The 17,185-nt window shown below is 38.1% G+C and overlaps 1 protein-coding gene across 1 annotated transcript; it reads right to left on the bottom strand.

The window, feature by feature from the left end:
* Window positions 1–3,364: 3,364 nt before the first annotated feature.
* LOC140239848 (sialin-like) lies at window positions 3,365–13,452 on the bottom strand. The gene is made up of 9 exons (XM_072319671.1): window positions 13,294–13,452; window positions 11,849–12,085; window positions 9,173–9,260; window positions 8,081–8,176; window positions 7,520–7,644; window positions 6,878–7,033; window positions 6,166–6,298; window positions 5,348–5,589; window positions 3,365–3,499 (listed from the first exon to the last, which is right to left on the bottom strand). Exons 1-9 carry the CDS (start codon window positions 13,450–13,452, stop codon window positions 3,365–3,367), a joined length of 1,371 nt encoding a protein of 456 aa, XP_072175772.1.
* Between the last annotated feature and the right edge of the window lie 3,733 nt (window positions 13,453–17,185).

The raw sequence follows: 17,185 nt of genomic DNA, 5'->3' as shown, positions 1-17,185 counted from the left end.
TTTCTCCCTTTCGAATCAAATTTTCAAAACATATCGATCGCATAAAAGTAGGCTTAAATTGGGGTATACTATTGTCAACTTGTGCTGTTAGATCACATCTGTTTGTGACCGATATGATGATTTCGTATGAAATAATAGCTTTAGAGAGAGGAATCTAAAATGTCTTCTTTTTGTAGCCTTCCAAGTTTATTGGTACAACATATAACGATGTTCTTTCTGATCTCAATCTATTGATAACGATAAAAAAAAAAAAAAAACTTGTAGAAGAGTAGCATTTATGAGCACCATCCTAATTATCCGGGCGAGTAAAAATGCAGATTGAAGTGGCAACACGACAGGGTTCTTTGTATTCACTTTCCATTAACTGAATACTTTTCAATTTATCATATTTAAAAACATTCTTCAGGCATGTTTACTTTCTACAATTTGCTCGCGTAAAAATAAAAAAAAAAAAAACAAACAGACGAGCAATTAGTTGTGGTATGAATGTAAATTTAAATAGAGATAAGTTATGATATGATCATCCAATATTGACCAACACCGACTGTCAATTGATATTCCGCTGTACTTGTTATTCGTGTACTGCAAAGGCCAAAAACCGCAGTCAATTATTTACAAGGTCATGGTTGTTTCCCGTTGACCGCAACAACCATGACAACGGAAGCACTTCATCACAGCAACTACGTGCCCTAATTCCTGCAATATCCCGCTTATTTCACAGCAGATCCTTTCTTTTCTTCTTCTTTTTTTTTTTGGTCACATAACGGCGTATAATATATACATACGCCGATATGTGACAAATATATATAATAATTATATATATTCTTTTTTCTTACTGGCGATGTTGGCAGCAGGAAGCTCACACTTTGAACATGGTTGCGATGCTGTCATAACTTTGCATGTAACTCTCTCTTTCTCTATCATTTATTATATATACGATGTTCATCTTTCCGACAATAACTTCTTGTTGAGATGTTGGATTGATCTGTTTCCGAAAATTGTGGAGTAACTGTTAGTTCTGTTTATATTCTCTTACGATAGTTACTTGTAGACGAAATATCGCGAAGTTGCCCACGTCCATAGAGATAACTGTGTCCTGTTCTTAATGTCACCCTACAATGGCAAGGAATGGAATCGTTTTGATAACGCAGGAATAAAGAGATAGAGAGGAAGCAAAAAGAATAACAAAACAAAACAAAAAACAAGAAAATTTTGTTAAGTATATATCGTAGAAGCACTATTTATTTTGTCAGCAAATTTTAATAAAACCAACCGTCATTCAATGCGGGAAAATCGACTGTTGACAATAATTATTTGTTTGTTTCAACTTGACAGAAAAGTCTGACTCCGATTGTATCTGATTTAACAATTACGATTTTATTTTCTTGGAAGCTGTTTCTGTGTAGGGTTGTATATAATACAAATGTGTGAAAGTCATTGTTGGAAGAGAAAAAGTATCAAAAAGTTTAGCGCTGCCAGTGTTGAATGAAATAGTAGTACAAATTAGGTTAAAATGAACCCTGTGATCACTTGCCTGAAGAAATATTCTTGTCCAAAACGATGATAAAATAACAGATGTTCATTTTGCATACGAAAGGATGACCTTGAAAATTAACATAGTTTTGGAACTTTTTCTTGACTTGTGTACTACCTTTATTTTGGAGAATCCTCATCCGACAGTGTTTGAGCAGCATGTGCTAAACTTTTCTACTCAGTATGCATTATAAGCTAGAAGAATTCCTTGATAAGTATTGCACGCACAGGATTAATTTCATTCATAAAATATAAAAATAAAGCTAAAGCAAGGAAATTGTGGTTTATACGAGCAAATTTGAACAGATGAATTTGTGCGTCTGTAATACTCTGAAAGCCTGTAAATTGACTAGAATATTTTATGATGGTACTCCATTAGTGGCATATTGTTCTACTTTATTGCATGGTTACATCATCTTTGTGTTAAATATAACCCACGTGTCTCAGTGGGTTCTTTAGATAAAAGGTGATAACATAATATCATAATTTTGTTACTTTGAACACAACCCATCAGGAAGAAAGCCTATACTCAGTAACAACAAAATAAAAAATACATAAAACACTCATTTCAGTTTATTTAAATTGCACAGACCATGTACACAGCTTTAGCAGTAATTGAAGTGTGGATTATCTTCAGTTCACATGTTTCATATATTTGAGTTTCGACAACCTCGATAGACGAACTTGCACAAACATGCAAATATTCAAGCACATGCTATAGAACACAGGACGTTGTCACTTGTCAGCAGTTACTTTTTAAGAGCTATGCAAGTGAACCCGAGGAGGTTCTCGTCTGGTGTCTTCCTGGTCCAAAGTAAATAGGAACCTCAGTGCATGACGTGGCAAACTTTATAACGAAAATACTCTCAGAGCAAACTTCAAGGTTCTTCGTCTATAGTCATGTCAAGCGTTATATCATAAGCGGGGATAGAAACGTGATGTTATGGGAGGATTAAGAATACTGAATTTTGGTTAAGAGCACTACTGCTGCTAGCAAAGACAAATTTCAGATTTGTCGATTTATCGCCTCTAGTATTGAACTTATCAGATCATTATATATCATGTACAGTGATTGATCCATCCCTGCTCTTGGCCAGTTGGCGCAAAAATAGGGAATTATTGAAGCGTTCTAATGCCTCCCGAAAAAAAAAATAGAATACTGTCAGCCTTAAAATGAGGCAACATCCCACTAACACTATCAGTAATACATATATTCCGTAACATAGTCCTCTAATCCCGTTATAGCTTAGCCTCATATCGGGGGGGGGGGGGGGGGTCATAAAGGCTCTTCTTAAAGTTACGAACGACTTAAGAACGACTGGTGATCAGTTCTTATTCTGAATTATTAAAATTCTGATAAGTATAGCACATCAGAACTGATCACCAGTCGTCAAGTCATTCGTAACTTTAAAGGGTGTGAACAGTTCTGGTTGAGGTGAGGATTTAGCTTTTAACGTTTTGCGAGATATTCAGAAACCACTCTATGAGATGTCAAAGAGCATGCAATTCTAACGGGTATCAAAAGTTTATTTGATGAAAATCGGTTTTGAAATGGCTCAGATATCCAAAAACAAGGTGAAAAAAGAGATCCTAATAAAAGGCGTGGCCTGTCGCCTTTTATTATTATCACTTTTTTGGATATGTCAGCCATTTGAAAACCAATTTTCATCAAATAAACGTTGAATCCTTCTTAGAATTACACACTCTTTCATATTTCATAAGAGGCTTCTCATTATCTCACTCAGGAATATTCAAAACATGAATCCCCACCTCAACCAGTACTGTACAGTCCTTTTAAGAACAGCTTTATTAAACACCCCTGGTCTTCCTTTTAATCTTTGTCACATTCGTCTTCCTTGGCCCACGGTTGCTCCTCGCCGGAAGAAAATAGTGCGAAGAAAAGCGCCCCGAATGCGGTGATCCCAAATCCGATATAGAATACCTTTTTCCATCCTAATAAGTCGTTCTTTGAAGATAGGACGACGAAATAATTGAGAATGATGACAAGAACAAAACAAATAAGAAGATTATGCATCATATAAGGGGATGAAAGCCAACTATCATATGCAAGGATTGAGTACATGACGTAGCAAATTAATAGGACACATCAGTGAAGTTTCAGGAAAATCGCATGATTTGCTTAAAAGTTATGATTCTTTAAAATTTCGCTGCCGCCATCTTTGAATAAGATGCCCAGAATAGTTCGTGACGTCATTCCATATAATGAAAATGTAAAGAAAATTAAAATAAAATCAGATGTGCCCAAGACTTACTCCTGATAGGTCAGGGGTAAAAATTATTCCCTATCCTTTCATACAGAGGTAAATCAAGTGCTCTCTCGTTTTGCTATCTAGAGATTTGAGAATACGTTTGATTCTCTAAAGTAATTATTTATTACTTTCTTTACATTGTTGTCTGCGGTGTCGTCGCGAAATGCTGTACACTTCCCAACCAACGATGGCGCCACTGAAACTTTGAACGCATTGTACGATTTTCCTTGAACGAATCTCCAGGAGAAAACTCCATCAACAGCATTGCACAATTTGCATGCCAAGCTATATAATTATACCTGTTCAAATAGTTATTAGGGCGATTGATAATTTCGTAAGAATCCACGTCTATTAATGAGTGGATATTAGCTTTCTCCCAAAGTCAATTATAATAAAGTATGGAACCATATGAACGCTTATATTTTTCCTTTTTGTTGCTTCTGTATGATAACAATATTTAACATATTATAATATATTATAATCTTACATATATATATATATAGAGAGAGAGAGAGAGAGAGAGAGAGAGAATATAGGTAAATTCTGTAAAGGATGTAATTTATGGATTTATATGTTTAATCCACGTCGGTGTTAATCTTGAAGAGGGTTGATAGGCAAATATCATGTGCGGATTGAGTAAATGCAGCAATATACTTAATACTGCAACATATGAGCAAAGTTTGAGGAAATTCGGGCACTCAACAACACTGAAAGAAATCATAAGGAATATGAAAGCCTAGTTTCTTAAAAGTACACATTCCCTCAACTTGTTTAAGCATTGTCATTATCATATCATTTCTCCTGCTTTCTGAAAGAGGTATAGGTGAAGCGCTATTTATTATGCAATATAAAAGTATAAATATGCTGAAATCTCCTCATATCATTTTCATATCGAGCAGTGACATAACACACTGTTACAGTCACGGTTCTCATCCAGTGACGGCGGCACCAAAATGTTTTCAACGGAGAGTCCTCATTTCCTCGAATTTCACTGTTATTTTCTACTAATATTGCTGCATTCATTCAATCTACACATAATAATTGGGTTCAATTCCCATTTCCCTGCTGGAAAAAACACAGTGTCCCACAGTGTGAGAAGCCACAGTGTGAACACAGAGTGAACACAGTGTGAAATCTCTTCATACTGCTAAATTCGAGCGTTTTAACAGTGTAAACACAATATGAGTCATCAATTCACAATGTGAAACAAAACATTACTATGTGAACACTCTCTGTGAAAACCACAACACAATGTGAAATCATCTTCACACTGTTTAATTTGAGCGTTTTCACATAGTCGACTATGTGAAAACACTGTGAACACACTGTGTGACACTGTTTTCTTTCCAGTAGGATTATCACCAGATCCTGGAGACCACCTTCGTCAGGGCTTAAAAATAGTATAGGATAACAATAACATAGAGAATCACAGAAACATACAGAAATATCAATATTATAACTATCGATATCGATATAATCATCACCATCATCTAAAGTAGTTAACTGGCACAAAGACAGTGATGATTTTGCTGAAGTAGGCCTACCTGGTCTACAGTGAGCACACCCACAGCATAGGGTCCGAGGATGCCCGATACTGGACCCGCGGTCTGCACGAGACCACCGATGCTTCCCGAGTAGGCCGGAGCGAGGTCAAGAGTGTTGGTCAGGTAGCCGCCAAAAGTCACACCGACAAACAGCAGACCGAGTGACAGAAACACAACAGAGAGGGCGCTGTTGCATCCAGACACACCAACCAGTGCATTGGTGATTCCGAACCCTAGGTGACCTGGAGAAAGAGAAAAAAAAAAAATAAAATTATATTATATACATTTTATAACATTCCTGCATTCATTCACCTAGTTATATTTTAAATCCAGAACAACAAGCTGAAATGCAAAAAGGAAGGAGGGTACAACTTACTGATGAACGTATAACAACTGTACAATAATAATAATTTTAAAAAAAATATGATGTGACGTGTATAACAGCCTGCACGCTGATTAATGTTTCCATGTTACCCTTTTCTCTCTCTCTCTCTCTCTCTCTCTCTCTTTGTCTTTTTACTAAACATTGCGTAAAATGAATGCAAACCTGGATCGATATCTCTTTCTTTTGATCATTTCCCTATTATAAGACACACCAAAAAAAAAAAAAAAATTGTCATCCACACGTATTAACTTAATTTGTAACAGAATATACAACTTGGGTCTTGTTCCTTTTGGGTGTTGTTGAATATAGCCGTAATTAGATGCTTGCGGTTAAGCAGAGTACCTAAGGTCATATCATTATCTATATTACCGAAAGTCATCAGCCTCAAGCAGAACAAATCATCCTGGCAGGAAGAGGGGGAGGGAGTTATCACCTGTTACTACAAATAACTTCCTAACTGTAGTCCTGGGTAAGGCGCCTCCGTTGATAAGTCGATCTGCAGGAATCCCGACGAGTAGCATAGACAGCCATTGGAAGGCATAGGGCACTGCTGAAAATATTCCTGTCTTGGATCGCAACAAGGGAGACATAGAAAAAAAAAATGTTTATAAACATCATGTAAACTTAGACCATGATCATCAACGCATACCAGGGTACTCAAATCAGCAAAATTCGACATTCCACTCATAGATGTTAAATACAATTTATATGCATAGAAGTACACACGTGCCACATGTGAATGTGTTTGTGTGTCTGAGTATGCATGTATGTGTGTTGTTGCGTAGAAACAGCAGCAAATGTGGAATGTTAAATGTTATTATGCCCAATATAATGTCATTTGACCGATTGAAAACCCTTTTCGTCCTGTCACATCCCACCCTTATTCCAAACCAACGCTCAACCCTCCCCCTCGATACGCAAGTCATATTCATATTATGCAGACTAACATTCTATCTTAGTATCTCGGGGGACAAAGATTACTAAACTGAAGTTGAATCTCAATTTTTGTGATGTAAGCGCGCCAAGAGTGTAGTGTTTGCATGTTCGTATCGATGTCCGTTGGTCTTGTCTATATGGGTACATCTGTGATAGTGCTTCGATACGGCTGTGTATTGTCTGAGACGTTGCAAAAACCAAAATCTTACTTTAGTGAGATCCAGCCGGAGCACGTTGTTCATGTAGATGGGTAAATTAGTTAGGAGCGTAAAGTAGCACCAGCACGCGGTCAGGTGTGCCACAACAATGGCCCATACAGGCATCGATGTTAGGATCTTTCCCCAAGGCACTTCTTTAGATTTCGACTGTGAATACAATTAACATACAAAACATATTAAGCTGTGAGACTTTCAGACTTTAATTTTATCTTTGATATTAAGAACATGATAATGGAATCAAATTAGTAATCATCGGTTAGCAATGATAATGGTGATAGAATGTATTACTGATAACAATAAAGAAATCCTCATCCTCATCATTAAAATCAGCACAATGGGTTTCCAATAATTTGAATTATTTGTAAATCTGCGTATATCCTTTTGATATCGACGCAAATCAGTTTATATGCAACAAATGATTTTAAACAAATATCATTGATTATAGAGTTTAATTTATACTCTATAGCATATAGCTATTCTGTCTCGTTGAAATTTTAATACCTACCTAGCACCTGTTCTGTCGATATTGTATATTTGTTCACTCGTTTTCTTCTCTTTGTTTGTTTTTTTTTTTTTCTGACATTCTTTTTGCCAGAGATGGAGGGAGCTATAACTACTCAGCGATATACGTACCCGCGATTTTACGCTTATCCCAGACTCGATATACTTTCGTTCTTCCGTCGAGATTCGCGGGTGATCCGCCGGAGAATCAAAAGCGAGGCACAGCCATACGCAGAACCATATCAAGCCCAGAGTTCCTGTGAAGATGGGAAAAGATAGATTTACGTTTAAACTTGAAACAAGCAACTAATCATGCCAGAACATTTGACAATCTAAGAACTTCACTAAGCGAAATACCATGCCTGCATGCTTCTGTTTTTATCTACGTACACATTAAATTGTACCTAATTTCGATGATGCAGTGATTGAAGAAAGTGTTGCTAGCAGGCGCGCATTACATAAACAATAGAGAATAGTTTATCAGAAGATCTAAAACGTTAGGATAGGATGAAAACTTTTTAAAAAAAAAGTTTCAGGCACCTTCTTTTATCAATTATTATTATTATTTTTTTTTGGGGGGGGGGGGGCGCTGGGTATTCTATTTTAACTTATTAGTATCATTTTTCCTTTTTTTTTTTGGGGGGGGGGGGGGGGGAGGGGGCTTCCACAGGACAATCATTTGACGAACGTTACCGAAGAGAAAGAACGGAGCAGGCCAGCCGCCTAGGATGTCAGAGTTTGCCAGCGAGCCAGAAACGGCCTGACCTAGAATATTACCCAGACAAGATCCTGGGAGAAATGGAAAATAACAATAAAACAACGAAAAATGATTAGCATGGGGATTTGGTTTCGGTTGATGATGAGGACGGGAGTCAAAGGAGAGTAGAGACAAAGATGAATTTGAGATATTTGATTAAGTTGACAGTGGAAGAGATAAGTGAGTCAATAAAATATATAGACACCAGGGTCCCATTTCTTAAAAGACAAAACAAAACAAAACAACAACAACAAAACTTGATATGATAGCAACTCTTGCTGGAATATGGCAAGTGTCATTGTTTTAAAACATCAAGAATCCAGCTTCCTGATTGGCTGTTGCTATCCTAACATCTTTTATGTTCAGGTGTGAGTTTCTTCAGTTTGTCTCCCCCTACAAAATTCATTTTTTTTTAAGATCGCAACTGCTGATCTTTAAATTAACAAATTTAATTTTGTAGGGGGAGACAAACTGAAGAAACTCACACCTGAACCTTCACCCCTCTGAATAATATCCTTCTTTCATTCTTGTATGTTGTTAGCTGAGTCTAGGGGTAAACAAAAGTTGCTCTTACCGCCAAAGACTGCTTTTTATTCCTTCATCACAAATACTGTCGCTTTTGTTCCCTTCCCCATTTTTTTTTTAATGACATGAAGCGAGATTTATGGTTGGTTATCATTCTATAATAGACAACGTCTACCATCATGCATATAAAAATGATTTTATGTGTCAAACACGTACAGGCACTTGCGCACACATCCACTCCTATAATATTCCTCTGCATATCCATCTGTCTATCTGTTTTAACATAAAGTGCACATTATTTCATATGTTTGTTTACGTGCGATTGCGTTATGAGAGGGTAGATCAAGGAGGTAGGTGCGCTTATATAGATACCTGCGTGGGTAGATTTACTGTAAAACAGATATCGATATTAACATTTTTGTAAGTACAGCGTCATGTGCATTGTACATAAACACATTGTGTGTCTTTTGAACAGAGAGCTGTCGGCGTATTGCATTGAATACCTGAGAATGTGTATACAGGTAGTCGCGATCTTTCCTCGCTAGGGATCCACATGGCAAACATACTGTACATGGCTGCAAACGTCATTCCCTATGAGAGCAATAAGGGTATAACAAAGGCGCATTGTGATTTGTGACAGGGAATACCTTGGAAAGGTTCATTGTGCGTGCACCCCAGGGTCCCGTTTCATAAAAATCTTTTATCAGTAACAACTGCCACATTTCTATGATAAATTTGTTCTCAGACAATCAGATGCAAGGACTTCGCTAGCTTATAACAACTATCGTAACTTGTAACACTTATTCACAACAAGTTTTATGAAACTGGGCCCGAGTGTGCTGTGTTCTTCGTTTGAAAACTTACCGGTTTGTGAGAGATGGTCAGACATAGTAATGAGTGGTGATTCGAAAACTAAAAATTCAAGATGCATGAAGTGGTATGTCTAAGATTATTGAGGAAAAATATATGATTGATTAGAATGAAATTCATATGACTCCAATATGCATCATATTGACATAGCAAAACACAAGTACCCTACTGGTAAGAACAGTGTCCCACAGTATGTTCACAGTGTATTCACATAGTCGACTATGTGAAAACGCTGGAATATAAAGCTTGAAGATGATTTCACACTGTGATGTGGTTTTCACAGAGTGATCACATAGTAATGCTTTGTTTCACACTGTGAATTGATGACTCACACTATGTTCACACTGCTAAAATGCTCGAAATTTAGCATTGTGTAGAGATTTCACAATGTGCTTCTCACACTGTGTTCTTTGCAACAGGGAATAAAAATGTTTAAGTCTTAATCTCACTAGAAGCGCTGGATTTTTCTTTTCTCCGTGCAACAGACATGACAGAATGTCAGATTCTTTTTATTTTCAGAAGTGATCGCATCAACAGAACATTCACAAGAATATCGAGAATCATTCAGCTTGATATAATAGAAATTCATCTAAATTTTACGTGGATAACAGTACAATGAAGTATATAAAGTATGGACAGGATAAACTACAGGTAGTATAAAATCGAAACATAAAGATAAACCAATGGAGTCAGCGAATTCAACATCAAATTTATATATGTACGTTATCATACGCCTGCCATTGCATGCATTGCCTGCGTTCGATGAGATCATAAATGCATTAATGGTCCGAAAATTTACATCGCCATGACTTTTTATGCGTCAGAATGACCCAACTCTCGTTCTGCTCTGAGATACATTTCTCTCGGACACACTTTTTATTCACATCTATTCCACATGTTAAAGTGGATGGCTAGTAACTGATCAGTGGGAATCAGTGGGAATGTTGGGGGATGATTGTTCCAATCCTTGTGCGATTCATTTAAGAGTACATTACATATATATTACTTTGTGAAAATGATTTGCTTCAGAATGGTCTCATATCCAAGTAATGTGCAGTTTAATCGCCCCGTCACTGTACAGGCATGCTAGCCTGGAAACATTAAACTGCACATTACTTGAATATGAGACCATTCTGAAGCAAATAATTTTCACACAACAATAGATTCATAATGTACTCTTAAAATTTTTGATGAATCCCACAAGGATTGGAACAATCATCCCCCAGCATTCCCACTGATTCCCACTGATCAGTTACTAGCTATCCACTTTAAAGGAAAAACAAACAAACAAACACTGTAAATGTGAACTGAGGGAATACAGCTGTCGATATTAGCAGAACATATCAGCGAATTTTGGGGAAAATCGGAAAATCAGCTCAAAGGATTTGGTGAGGTCATCGCTGGATGAGAGAACTGCAGTACTTTGTGACGTCATTTATTGACCAAAAAAATAAAGAAATATCAAGAAAATTCAACATATCCTTTTGTTGTTGTTTTTTTCTAGCAAGGGAAATGATGTCTTTAACATAAAGACAGTCACAAGTCAAGGGAATGTGCACTTGGCATTAAAAAGAATGCAATTTTGTGAAATTCTCTCTATATTATTTTCTTTATCTCCTTCACATGCATCCGTGACGTCACGAACTGTAGTAGTCTTCCCATCGAATTTCGCTAATGTGTTTCATAATACTGCTGTATGGACTCATTCCACGTGTATATTTTGGGTTTCATTCCTCTTTTTTTGAGAGCATACCGTATTGGCTGGGAACAGGAACAACAGTGCCAGTCAAATTCAAATCGGGACAAATCATGCGTTCGATGGAAATGAAGTCAATAGGCGCGGTCAGACTGGCAAAAGATCGCGAAGTTTAAGATCGCGATCTTTAAGATCTCGAAGTTTTGCCAGTGTGACCGCAAACTTTCCGCGAAACTTCCCGCGAAACTTCTCGATCTGTTTGCGGACGGTGCCTCCGAAGCGCGAGGCCATTATCATGTACAGATGTGCATTGTTACGTCACAATCACTAGCCATCGGACGGCGCACTCTTGCTTGCGCGCGTACCAATGGCCCAAACTTCGCGATCTTAAACTTCTCGATCTTTTGCCAGTCTGACCGCGCCTAATAAGACAGACAGACAGGCAGACAACACAGACAGGAGTAAAACGATGAGAAAGGTATAGAACGTACAGAATGTACGGAATGAAAATAAACAGAACAATAAACGTGGCAAAGTACTAGTAAGACGTGCAGATCATTACTTTAAAATAAAAAATAAAAAAAAGCAAGGGCACATGAGTGACCGCGCCCACCTCGCCAAGTCCACTGATTACTCGCGAGGTAAAGACGGCGGCCACGCCCACCCGGGCAAGAAACGGGAAGGCCAGTGAGCAGAGACAGGTGCACAAAACCCCGAAGGCAAAGAGGTACTTGCCGCCGAACTTGTCGGCCATCCAGCCCCCGGGGAGCTGAGTGAAAAGGTAACCGTAGAAGAATCCGGCGAGGATAAGCTCCTGAGTGCTGCTGTCCCATTCATATTCCCCTGTGTCCTGATACGAGAAAAATAGATGCATGGAGTAAATAGGGAGCTTTAGATATTAGACGCGGACGTTAAGACGAATGCGTTCGCCGTTCTCCTCTCCCTGTGTAGTGTTGCAACGTTGCTTTAGTTTGTTTGTTTGTTTTTTTTTTTGCGAAGACCCAGCGTATAAAGAGTTAAACGGCACCCCCCCCCCCCCCGTTATAATCATTGTCGCATTAAGTAGCTGCCTGCGTCGGGAATTTGATCGAACTCTATAGAATGGCCCAGAACCGACGTGAAAACTCAGACGACGCGAGATCGATTTTGATAAGCGGTCTTGCGCATGCGCAGAACCGTTTTTCTTTTGTTCGGAGTGGGGGATGTACTTTTCCTATTAACGTCCACGTTGCAAATCTAAAGCACCCTATTAACATCTTAGCTGTCAGGGTCAATAGTCAGGCATGCCATAGACACTTTATGCAAGTTTGTACACTGTATACAAGGTTTACGCTGCATACTGTATTCATGTTTTACAGCGTCATGAGCATCAGTTTTGGGAGACTTCTTGGCTTTATAAGAAGCCACTTTCACAAGTATTATTTATTATTATCTAATATCTAACATAAGTATTGTGAATCATGGATTATGGATAATTCTAAAGAGAAAATGATCAGGAATCGAAGGTTACCAGCCTTACAGCTAGAGAAAAACTTCATACTCCCACCTCTAATCCATCAATTGTTGAAGTGTTAGATGAATATTAATCTGTTAAAACGTGCTAGATGATTATGTCGATCTGAAATTATAACTGTGAAGTTTGAAGATGTTTAGAGTCATAAACAAAAACTTTCTTGATCATGAAAATACTATGAGCTATTCTTCCTATCTGTTCTTTGCTGTAATACAATTCATGACAATGATTTGGAAAGATATCATAAAAAGCATGGAATATCAGCTTCATTGCTCTGTGCTGGTTTCACGTGGAATGCCATGTTAAATAATTTCTTTATAGAGATCTTAAAATCATCCTAAAATTCTTCAGATGTAACATGTAACATGAGTGGACTCAAGTGAATACCATGCATGCACTTTACCGCACCCGTCATTTCCTTTTTCTTTCTTTCTTTCTTTTCACCTGTATGTTTTCGTTTGTATAAGGCTCAGTCTCTATAGAAAGTCAGTTAATAGTACTACAGGGGGGACGTGACACCACCTGGCAGAACGTTAAAGACTTACCGCATTACAACGGCTTGAATTTGCATCCGAAGCTTGACAGTACTCCCCGGTGCCGTTGGGGTCGCTCTCCGATGAATAGGTGGAGTTGATCATGGCGGGAACGCTTATGCTTACCGTCACGCGTAGAGCGTAGACGATTGCGAATCCCAAAAACCCCATGAAGCAAAGGATATAGCGAGCGGGCATACACTCCCGTGCTGCAGAGAGAGATATCGAGAAATAATATCACATGTATTGTCGAAAAATGGAAATGAATTAGAACTTTGAACTTTGAAAGAGAAACTCAACCCCTTGGCATCATGGTCAAAGTAACTGACATTGATAGAGAAAGAAAAGTACAAGCTGAAAGAAAAAATAGTTCCGTCACTATGATCGGGCAGAGAACAAGAAAAGAAGAACAAAAATACAAGGCATAATTTGGTACAATTTTTATACAAAAGTTATTAATTGCAACTGATTTGCAGATTCTCCCTAATCACCGTAAATAAACATCAATTATTCAGTGTTGGAATAATGACCAGGAAAAATCATGGGCATACATACACGGATGGGATTAGAACCCATGACCTAGTGATTGCTAGACAGGCGTTATTACCACTTGACTACCAAGGTTCCGTCCGATATATTATATAGCCAATGATGGCTCTGATCCCTTTTATAGCAGCGGGTAGTGCATATTTCTTCACATCAATGATTTTTGCGTCGAATTGTTTAATTGCATTTGAATGACAAATTGCCCTTCATCAACGTAAATAAACACGGATTTTTGTTTGAGTAAAAGCGATGATCATTAAGATAAGATAGAAGATACTAAAGGACAGTGTATCTTTTCATTGATCCAGCCAAGTAAACAACTCTCTTCTTTCCCTCAACAAAGCTAGACTGCAGCTCAACTGGACTGCTGGAACTCTATAATCCTATCAAATAACAAGGAAAGGCAAAGAAGTCTTGCATGATAAAATGTTGGTCCCACCTTTTGCAGGACCTACATTGTTGTTGGATGTTGGATATCTCAACAATTCCAAAACCGATTAACATCAAATGAATTTTCAATTCCCCCTGGAACTATTCTCTTTCATATAAAATGGTTTCTAATTCTCTCGCAAAAAGTTAAAATCTGAATCTCCATTTAAACCAAAGCTATATCATCCCCTTCATCTTTTCCAGATAATCATGATGTAGTATCCTATACATGAAATTCCACAGATTTTTAACTTTTTGTAATATTATATTTTCTTCAATTCTTCACAACAGTATAATTACATGTTACTTCGCCTTTAGAAGCAGAATAAAAAAATGGAATCTCATTACCACTTCCAAGCTTAGTGAGTGGTTGTAACTAGTAATACGAGTAATAACCTGAAAACTTGTTAAAACACTGAAATTTCTTACGTTTATATGCTCATGTATTGTTCTTTTTGTCTGTAATCTCTATACCCTTGTGTAACTTTCCTTTCCCTGCATTCGTGGAAGGCGACTTGAAAACGACATGAATTATTGCATGTTGATAACTTGTTGATAAAAATGTGAAGTAGATACGGGGGACGACGTTGTTTCATTCGCAGAGCGCACGGTTTAGCCGTATTGCCAGCAAGTCAGATTTTAGGAGATAATGTTACAATCGCATCCGCAATTGTCTATGCAGTTGAGCACTTTGCTCCCATTTTATATTTTGTTGGGGTCATTATTTTGTCTTTATTGAGATGAAAATACTTATCAAGTCATGTTTTATGTGATTCATGGGGAAAAACATGCCGCCACACTTATGCTAGCTAATCTCAGAGCTGCGACGTGTCATTGCTGCAGTTTGGTTTACAAGGTCAAACGCAGATTATTTTTTTTAGAGTTGATATCTGTGCAAAATAAGCAATCATTACAAAATGTCCCTCCACACTGGAAATGCATTGACTACGGAAGTATGATTTCTTTCAGATGATATTTTGATTTGTCTTGTTTTACTTTTTTTGTCCAGTGATATGCATTGCATTTGGATTTCTTGTGAAATTTATGAGAATAAATTCAATTTCATTCAATTGAATATCACAGTGCTTTAAGTTTATAATGGGCTGCAGGTTGGTTTTAATAATTTTGGTGCTTTGAATGTCGATTGGCACATAAAACCCCATAGCTTTGGATAGATGATGATGAAGTCTTGTATAGCGCCGGTATCCGCCAAGTCAGGCGCTCATGGCGCTTGCTCCAAAATAAATACATAATTCAGCTTAAATTTCATGGGTGCACCGCTTGTGATATGACAGTTAAAATAAAAAGAAATAGTTCCAGGAAGTAATTGTCTCCAAATGTGTAAACATACATTCTTACACATTGGCTAGTTTTTCTGATGGGTCTTGAGGGCTGTTTTAAACGATTCTGTGGTAAGAGCTCTGCGGATAGACTGTGGAAGGCCATTCCATATCTTTGCAGCAGCCACGCGGAATGAACGAGCTCCCCAAGAGTTGTGTGCTCTGTGTTCCACCAGCAGGTACTTGTCTGCAGAACGTAGATTTTCTCTTGCTGGGACATATGGCTCTATTAGATCATATATATATATGTGATGGAGAACTGCCATTCAGTGCCTTGTACACAACCAAACTGATCTTATACTCAATCCTCTGTTCAACACATAGCCAATGTAGCTTTTTCAGAAGAGAGTTGATGCTTGTACTCTTCCTGGACATGGTGACAACTCTAGCTGCGCTATTCTGCAGGCGCTGAAGTCTGTGTATTTGTGATTTATTCAGATAATACAATACTGAATTTCCCATGTCAAGCCTCGATGTGATGTATGCATGCACCAGAAGTTCTGCAACATGGTTATTGATGTACTTGCGGATCAAGCCAATTTTTCTGAGAGCTAAGAAAGCTGCTCTGGATACAGCCAAGATGTGGCTTTCCATGGAAAGATTAGAGTCAAAAATGATTCCAAGATTCCTGGCAGTATCTGAAGGAGGGAGGGAGGGAGAGGGGGAGGGAGGGAGGGAGGGAGAAGGGGAGGGAGGGAGGGAGGGAGGGAGATCCCCGACACAGAAAGGGTAAACCCCGTGTGCGTTTCGTTCGCGGTAAAATAGTTCAAATTAACTAATGATTAGCACGGGGACTTCTCTAGCCCTCAGTATGGAATTGGGGCATACGCGTATAGACGTATCATTATCATAATGATAATAATTATGTTACTCTATTCGCATACGACAATTAAACTCATTCGTTTGGGTATGCAGGGAGGTCTCACCTTCCTGAGGTATGTTAACATCATTTCTCGTAACGTCATATGATCAGACCCCATTTCACAAACAACAGTCGCAGTAAATGCTGACATAAAATTTATCGCTGGTGGGTTTATTGCTTATTGTTCAATCGTGTGAAACATTAATTTTCATCTATGATACAAACGATATAGACATGTAGGCCTAAGTGTATCTTGCCTCACGCGAACCGCTCAAAGGTTAAGTTCGGTACTGCAAACATTGACTTGACTAGTGTTGATAGAGGTTAATGGACACTACGCGTTTACCTTGACCCTTTGTGCAGTTAGCAGTGCTTTTGACTATTGCCCATATACACCTTGCACACTTCCTGTATTGAACTTGCACCCCAATTCATCGCTGACGTTTGATCTGTTTGGCCTTAACACTGTAATTCGTGGCTGATCCTTTAACACTCAATGGCCCGAATTCACGGAGGTGGTACAAATGAAACAATGGTTTAAACCATGGACAAAAACCATGGAGCGCCAAGTGTCGCACGGAATATTTCGTTACAAAATCGGTCATTTCGTCGACAAAATGACCGTTTCGTTAACAAAATTATCATTTCGTGGCTGGAGGAAATGTTAATCTAGTTATAAAATGTTGTTATTTCGTTAAAAAAATAATTATTTCATCGGCGAAATGAT

This window comes from Diadema setosum, chromosome 16 (genome assembly GCF_964275005.1).
Source record: "Diadema setosum chromosome 16, eeDiaSeto1, whole genome shotgun sequence".
Taxonomy (NCBI): Eukaryota; Metazoa; Echinodermata; class Echinoidea; order Diadematoida; family Diadematidae; genus Diadema; species Diadema setosum.
The sequence above is the reverse complement of the archived record's forward strand: the minus strand, read 5'-3'. Positions and strand labels throughout refer to the sequence as shown.

What these genes read in the sequence shown, in the direction of transcription:
- LOC140239848 (XM_072319671.1), bottom strand. Translation starts at nt 13,452, where the DNA reads ATGGGGTTTTTGGGATTCGCAATCGTCTACGCTCTACGCGTGACGGTA. An exon ending in TAATCAGTGGACTTGGCGAG is followed by an intron (nt 9,261 to 11,848) that starts GTGGGCGCGGTC and finishes TTGCTCTCATAG; the next exon opens with GGAATGACGTTTGCAGCCAT. An exon ending in TCCGGCTGGATCTCACTAAA is followed by an intron (nt 6,299 to 6,877) that starts GTAAGATTTTGG and finishes TTGCGATCCAAG; the next exon opens with ACAGGAATATTTTCAGCAGT.